This window comes from Oryx dammah, unplaced genomic scaffold, assembly GCF_014754425.2.
Source record: "Oryx dammah isolate SB20612 unplaced genomic scaffold, SCBI_Odam_1.1 HiC_scaffold_1, whole genome shotgun sequence".
Taxonomy (NCBI): Eukaryota; Metazoa; Chordata; class Mammalia; order Artiodactyla; family Bovidae; genus Oryx; species Oryx dammah.
The window spans coordinates 72,202,007-72,210,204 of NW_024070185.1; the positions used below are offsets into that span (position 1 = coordinate 72,202,007).

Sequence of the window (8,198 nt, forward strand, 5' to 3'; positions counted from 1 at the left end):
GCATATATAGTGTCTATTAATTTTCCATCATGAGATTTTTATGTTGAGTGAGTTGTATTTTTTAACCACTGGCTGTCTGTGTCCTTTTCCATTGATTAGAGTACATAAGAAATAGAGAAGGCGAGTAACAAGGGAATGGTGTGCTGTGCCTGATGAAGTAAAGACAGACCAGAAATAGCATTGTCATCCCTGCCACCACCACTTAACCATTATTGCCCCCCAAATAAAGCACTCATATCATCATCTTAGGATGAAACCTGGATGCTGATGGTTTAGGAAAAAAAGGTTGGAAGAAATTGAGTAAATGGAACTCAATTTATAAAATGGTATATAATACATTATAAATTTCTTGGGTTTTATTAATACTATGTAGAATTTCACATCAGAGGTCGAGAACACTGTGGTTAAGTTTTCTTGCCAGCAGTCAGTGACGATTGTGCCTTTCAAACCCTGTCTTTAAGGTGCCTAGAATGGCTGTGTGTTGACTTGATGCACAGTAGAGGGTCCTTGACTGAGGTTCTCATCCAGAGTCCTTCCTTTTTATTAACTGTATTCAAATGTTCTTTTATATGATATTAAACAGGCACTTTTTTTTCATTGTGAAAAAGCATTTGTACTGGTCATAGGAAGGATTCTTATGAATCCTTCATGAGAACAGACATGGTTGATGTGTTATACTGGACCCTGCCTCGAGTTCAGTAACGTGACTCTAACAGTGAGGTTAGTGTCTTTGCCTTTTTAAAGTATGTGATAATTATTTTAATCTGAAGAGTAAGGTGTTCGCAAGTTTTCAAGGCTTTCATTAATACTTTGTTTTAAAAATAGTATCCAGGAATCTGAATTTTCATGAAGTACATTCATATTTTCAGCCTGCTCCTTGAGGTAACAATCTGGGTATGTGCATACACAGTAGTTTTATTTTACCTGTTTAAAATTTACTGTTTAAAATTTCAGAATTCTCTTAGCTTCAGCATTCTTGTCTTTTAAAAGTCAGTGTCCACTCTGTAATGTTTTAGACCTAGATCCTCCAGTACTGTAGCCCCTAGCCATATATGGCTAAAGTTAAAAATTCAGGAGCCACACGTGGTTAGTAGTTAGTGTATTGAACAGCGCAGATACAGGACCCCTCTGTTGTGCTATTGTGCACTGTTCAGCAGAAACAGTGCTATTCCTGCAGTTATCTACTGTGTAATTTTTTTAATGGTTTAGAAATCAGAGCAATGAAGAATATTTTCTAGAAGCAGGGTTATTGTTATTTTCAAAAACACGAGATAGCAGTATTTGACCAGTCTCATCTGGGTATCGCTACTCACGATATGGGAGCACTGTTTTTAGAGCCATTCTTCCTTATCTTTTCCACATTGTGGCATACTTGAGAGCAAAAATGTTTCTATGGCACTCTGAGGTCAAGTGCGGGCTCCAGGCTGGAGGTCTTAGGTTTGGGTGGTTGCAAACCCATATCCCCTTCCTGGCATGCTAGTGTGCTGCAGAGAGGCACATAGAGCTCCAAGCTTAGTTTCATAGCGTACTCCTTAATGGATTCCTGGATAAAATTTCTCTTGGACTGTAAAGCAGGATTTGATTTTATTCTCCCTGTTATTCATCCTTTTTATATGTCATATTCCCAAGAAGACCTTGTGAGATCTAGGCATTTTACAACTGAGAACAACTTTGAAAGCATTCATACACTTGGAGATTTCATAGGTGCTTATGTACATGGTGGCTGTCTCACTTCACATATGGATGGCCAAGCCTACAGAAGTCATGGTGTGTCATTTCTCCTTTATTTGATGGGAAGGAGGAAGGAATACCATGACATGTACCTATTTAATTTCACCATACAAGTCATGAAGATAATTTACCTGTCTGAGATATGGCCATATTAGATACACGCAGTAGAAAAAATTACAGTGAGGAAGCCATGAATCTGCGTACCCCTCCCCCAGATAAAATTCCAGTATACTATTCACCTAAGCATCAGCTATTTTTGAAATTTTATGTTTGTTCATTGGCTTTTCACAAATAGTCACAAAACAGTAGTCCCTCGAAAACAGCTGAAAGGAGAAAATTTATTTGCCTTTCTCTCTGTATTTCCCACCCTCAAGGATTTAATGTGAATTGACTTTTATGGTGTAAATCTTTGGCTCTTGTTATTTCCTGACGGTCAGCCTCTTGCTGTTTAGATCAGTTGTTTCTAGGGTTCCTCAGCCTGTATGACTTCCTGTTACTCCATTGAGTGAATGGGAGAATGAATCTGGAGTTGGTATGAAGTGTGAGCATTTCACTAAGCCAAGAGTTTATACTGGAGTCCAGAGGTCAGGAGTTTTTGGTATAGCATGACTTTGTAGCCAAATTAACTAGTTCATTTCATGGGAAATACAAAGTATGAATGCTGTAGGGAAAACTGGCTGAGTTGGATTTAAAAGAACAGGAGAAAGTTTGCATCTCCAAAGTGGTGCCTGTCTGAGGGATTTGAATTTAAAGATAATTTTTACTATGTATGGGAGTTTTTCCCCCCCTTATTCCCTGATTTTATAATCTGACCTACAAGTAACATGCAGCCATTTGCTCTGTCAAATAGTTAGCCCCTGCTTATTTTCTCTCTGTAACTGTACTATAATGTGCTTTTAGTGCAAGGACTGTGTTTTTTTAATCTCTTATTATACTCAATATAAAAGTAAATACAGAGCACCTAATAGAATGGCTTTTAAGTACTGGTTGATGTTGGGCTTTGTAGAATAAATAGTACAGTATATTCAGTTTTACACCTTGGTGTTACATATGCATGTAGCATAAACACTAGATTTATTCCTTCCTCCTGATAGCACCGACCATGGTGAGTTGTCTGGGCCAAAGGTTTTAAGCTGGAGATGGGGTGCTGTCCAGACCTTTTGAAATTACATGCAAATTTTTGTGTGTACTTAAATGTGTACAGTTCCTTGGGAGAGTGTGTATAACTTTGAGTAAATTCTCAGAGTTCCAAAAAGATTAAGTGCCTTGGACCTAGACAATGGAGGAAGCAAAGAAGGCTTTGCAAAATCAAGCTCAACTTGGAAAAATCACTAAAATGAAAATGATAAAATGCAGTGCTGGTCAGTTTATTGATGTGCCACATTGGTCAGTAAGTTTTAAAATTTAAAGTATATAATGTTCTTTATTATATGTGAAGTTGCTCAGTCGTGTCTGACTCTTTGCGACCCCGTGGACTGTAGCCTACCAGGATCCTCCATCCATGGAATTTTCCAGGCAAGAATACTGGAGTGGGTTGCCATTTCCTTCTCCATTATTATATAAAGTCACTTTAAAAATTCTTACAGTGAGCTAATTTTGGCAAGAAAGTGACCCTTCTCCCATAGAAAGAGTTTGCTTTTTTATGTAACATGCGTTTGATGGGGTCTTCCCTAATTTAGCATAATGCTTAGTAGTGAAGAACTTGTAACAGTGGGGAATTGTGTAGTGTGATTGCTTTATCTTAAAGCCCAATTCTGTAACTTAGATTTTTTTCTTTAGGAAAATGAGTGGTGTCAAAAAGCAAGGAAGAAAACCTGATAATTTTATTTGAACTTGACTGTGAAGTTAGCACTGACTTTGGGTGTAACATGACTGATTCTAGTAGCCCCTGCTGTGTCTATGTGTGGGAGCCACAAGAAGAGCTGTGCATTTTGAAGGTGCATAGCACAAAGCATTGACGGTATAAGTGTGTTCTATTTACAAACATTTGTTTGAGGCCATAATTTGAATTTATTTATTTATGATTGTTAAAGTTCTATCTGAAATTATTTTTGCATTTAAAGAATTTCCCTTGAAGCAACTGACAAACAACTAATCTCAAAAATATACAAACAACTCCTGCAGCTCAATTCCAGAAAAATAAACGACCCAATCAAAAAATGGGCCAAAGAACTAAATAAACATTTCTCCAAAGAAGACGTACAGATGGCTAACAAATACATGAAAAGATGCTCAACATCATTTATTATCAGAGAAATGCAAATCAAAACCACAATGAAGTACCATCTCACACCAGTCAGAATGGCTGCAATCCAAAAGTCTACAAGCAATAAATGCTGGAGAGGGTGTGGAGAAAAGGGAACCCTCTTACACTGTTGGTGGGAATGCAAACTAGTACAGCCACTATGGAGAACAGTGTGGAGATTCCTTAAAAAACTGGAAATAGAACTGCCTTGTGACTCAGCAATCCCACTGCTAGGCATACACACTGAGGAAACCAGAATTGAAAGAGACATGTGTACCCCAATGTTCATCGCAGCACTGTTTATAGTAGCCAGGACATGGAAGCAACCTAGATGTCCATCAGCAGATGAATGGATAAGAAAGCTGTGTTACATATACACAGTGGAATATTACTCAGCCATTAAAAAGAATACATTTGAATCAGTTCTAATGAGGCGGATGAAACTGGAGCCGATTATACAGAGTGAAGTAAGCCAGAAAGAAAAACACCAATACAGTATACTAACATATATATATGGAATTTAGAAAGATGGTAACAATAACCCTGTATGCGAGACAGCAAAAGAGAGACAGATGAATAGAACAGTCTTTTGGACTCTGTGGGAGAGGCCGAGGGTGGGATGATTTGGGAGAATGGCATTGAAACATGTATAATATCATATAAGAAACGAATCGCCAGTCTAGGTTTGATGCAGGATACAGAATGCTCAGGGCTGGTGCACTGGGATGACCCAGAGAGATGTTGCTGGGAGGCGGGTTCAGGATTGGGAACACGTATACACCCATGGCGGATTCATGTTGATGTATGGCAAAACCAATACAGTATTGTAAAATAAACTAAAATTAAAAAAAAAAAAAAGAAGTAGTTAAGACCATCAGAGCTACAAAACCACATGCTTCAAACTGATTCAGACCTTTAGGTAATTAGACCATCTCAGAATGTGTTGGAATCGTGAGGTTTTGCCAGCTGTATAATCAGTTCCTTATATAGAGATTTGTTGATAAACCAACCTACTGTTTTTAAAATGGAAGTTTTTTGGAAAAAAAATAATAAAGCTTTCCTTTAAAAAAAAAAAGAATTTCCCCATTTTAGTTATATCTGTCTTAATTTTATAGTCCTTGGGTTTGTGTATATCAGCTTATCAGAAGTATATAAGAAAAATTGGCACAATAATTATGAATGTTTAATGGTGCCATCATGGAATGTTTCATGAATTGTTGATTTCTTTATATTCATGAATTTAGTGAATTATTAATAAAGCGCTGATATTTTTTATTTGTTATGTGCCTATTAAAAAAAATAGTGTCATTGGTTTACTTTGGGAAGAGTTTTGTGGGGGGAGTGAACCAAATATTCTTGACTCAAAATTTCATGAAAGAACTTTAGATTTACTTTATTTCTGAGGGCAGGTTGATATATAGACTTGGAATATATTAGGAAAACATACTGAGTTGTTACTAAGAAACTCTGTCGTGAGTTGGAAGAGAAGAACTAATGTCTTTTTTGTTTGTTTCAATTATACAGCAGATATAATTTCTACAGTAGAATTTAATCATTCTGGAGAGTTACTAGCAACCGGAGATAAAGGTGGTAGAGTTGTCATCTTTCAGCAGGAGCAGGAGGTAAGTGTTTAAAGTTTGATATCTAAGTATCAGTTTGCTCTTGGGACTGGAGCTTACGCTGGAGAATCTCATCAGAGGATGTTGGCAAATTTTTCTTTAAAAATTTGTTGTATATCAAGCAGAATATTGAATGTGTAAGTAGCTCTAGTTCTCTTAGCTTTGTGTGTCTGTGTACGTGTGTGTTGTTTTGATTTAATTGTGAAAGGATTTGGTTAGAGAAAGGAGTGAGAAGTGTGTTACACAAGATTTTAACTGATTTTATAGCCTTGGCCCTCATTTTTTTTCTCCTAAAATTCCATAAAGTAAAATTGTTTTGACCTCTTCTCAGTGTATAATCATCTTTGTGTAATTAGGGGTTGGAGCCTGGTTTAAAGGAAAAAGCTGCTCAACTATTTTGATATCAGTTTATACTAATACAATTACTGCAATTTAAGTATAAAGGTTTTAAATGATAGTTGCATGTATACACATGTAATGTACATAATTTATAAGCTTAGTTACTCCTCTTTAAAGTGGATTTGAAAATTGTTTTCCTTTCTTTTTGAAGAAAGGGATTTCTCATTGCAGAATCTGTGATTAGAGTAGGGTTGATTTGGTTTTGTATACAACATAGGCACACTTCTAAATCTGATTGACTAGATTTCTCACTAAAATTTTATACTAAACAAAATTTGTTGCACTAGATTTTCCCTTAGTCTCCCTCTCCATTTGTAGATCAAAGCTAGTTTATCATTTGCTTCCAAACATTCTGTCCCTGTCTATAGTATCTTCAAAAAGAGTTGAAAGTAATGTGGATAAAATGCAGGGCTTTATGAACAGATGTCTAAATCATAACACAGATTTAGCTTTTAAAGGATTGTGAAATTCCTTAAATAAGCAAGAATCTAGTAATAATACTACTACTTTGCACTTCTATAGCGCCTTTGACCTGAGGATCTCAAAGTGCTTTACAAACACTAATGAATTAATCCTCACAACACCCAGTGAGGTAGGTAATTTAATTTTAAAAGAAATGATTAATAGTGTCTGATTAGAAGATGCACAAGCACTAAATATGTCTCCTTTTATTATTTTTCTTTTTGGTTGGAAGGAAATATGAAAATAAGACTCAAGGTTTTCTTGACAAAGGATGTTTTTGTGGGAAGTGGGGGCAGCTAAAAACTTGACCATAACAATCTAGGAAAACTCGGAGTTGAAATAGAGCCTTACAGATCATTAGAGTTTACGTTTATTTCCAAATGAGAAAGCAGATTTTTAAGAGACCACTTGATTACCCAAACTCAGAACCAGAACCCAGAACTTCCAGCATGTCCCCTCTCAGTGCACTCCAGTGCCTTTCATGTTAAGTCACCAAAATGTGAGTTGTTCTTTAGAAGTTACAGATGGATTTCCTGTAGACGTTCTCTGCCTTTCTGTGGTTTGGTTTGTTTTTTTACTGAAAATTAATGGCATTCTATATATTGTTTTAAAAACAAAAGGTGTTTGGAAAAAAACATTTAAGTTTGCTTCCCAAGCGTTTCCATCTTGAAGGGCTTTACATTGTGGGTTTCTGAGCCTACATTTTTAGTGGGGGCTTTGTGTTGTTTAAAAGTATAAATTGTCATTCTTAACTGCATGTAAGTGTTCAAGACAGAAATCCATTATCTAGAATCTCAGATTAGTAGTATGTCTTTTGAGAATTACTTAGTGTAAATCTCAAGTGTATTTTTTAGTGATAAATAATAAAGATGAGTATTATTCTCCTTCTTGAAATTGATGTTGTTAATGTTAATTTGATGTATTTCACCCAATATATTTTCCACATTTTTTAAGCCCTTATTCTGGAGCTTCTAATGTTATGCTGTCTTCAGGACATTCCGTACCTATGTTAATTATAAATGTATGTGCCTTATATCAGTAGCTAACATACTTATGTTAGATTTTACGAGTTCATAGCTAAATGTCTGTAAAATAGTGTTAGAGTTTGAAAATTGGAAGCGAACTTAGAGATAGTCTTTTTTGAATGTTTAGGTAAATCTCAGCAAAAGTTTATATAAAGTTATATTGCTCAGTTTAATAGCAAAGGCCTGGGATTAGAACTTGGATCCCTAAATTTCAGTAGCTTCTTCTAACCACCACTGCTGTTATATGTACATCCCAGGGTATGTTGGCACTTAAGAAGTGAGTGGTTTTAAGAACCTGCTAGTTCTCTTTGCAAAATACAATGATGTTTGAACTATTCTGTCTACAGTGGCAGGGTTCCTTGCTAAAATTCTCTTAACTGGAGACTTAAATATTTCCACTCACTCCGTTTATAGTCCTTACTTAATTAAGAAGAGAAGGTCATACTACAGTCGAAGTGAACCTTGCACATCAGACTTAGACCGCTGTCTCCCACCTTTCTGTCTCGCTTTACTCTTCAGGTGTGTCAGGCCCCCTTCCTGTCATCTTGTCGGGCACACTTTGCTTCCTGTCCATCTATTCCCCAGGCAAAGAAACCGGGTGCTCATTTACAAGATTTTCATTTGGTTCAAGTGTATTTCAGCCTGGTGATTCTGTAGTATGTTCTACTGTTGTGTGTGTGTGTGTGTGTGTGTGTGTGTGTGTGTGTGTGTGTGTGT

General features: G+C 36.3%; 1 protein-coding gene across 3 annotated transcripts in view; it reads left to right on the forward strand.

The window, feature by feature from the left end:
* Positions 1 to 8,198, forward strand: part of PPP2R2A (protein phosphatase 2 regulatory subunit Balpha) — an 86,671-nt gene that overhangs the window by 48,007 nt on the left and 30,466 nt on the right. For 2 of the 3 annotated variants that reach the window (XM_040243359.1, XM_040243368.1), the window contains exon 3: positions 5,501 to 5,598. In XM_040243359.1, the coding sequence (XP_040099293.1) occupies positions 5,501 to 5,598 (98 nt within the window). Of the gene's footprint in view, positions 1 to 5,500; positions 5,599 to 6,516; positions 6,587 to 8,198 lie in introns of all 3 variants that reach the window. The other variant, XM_040243376.1, reaches the window with a different exon arrangement.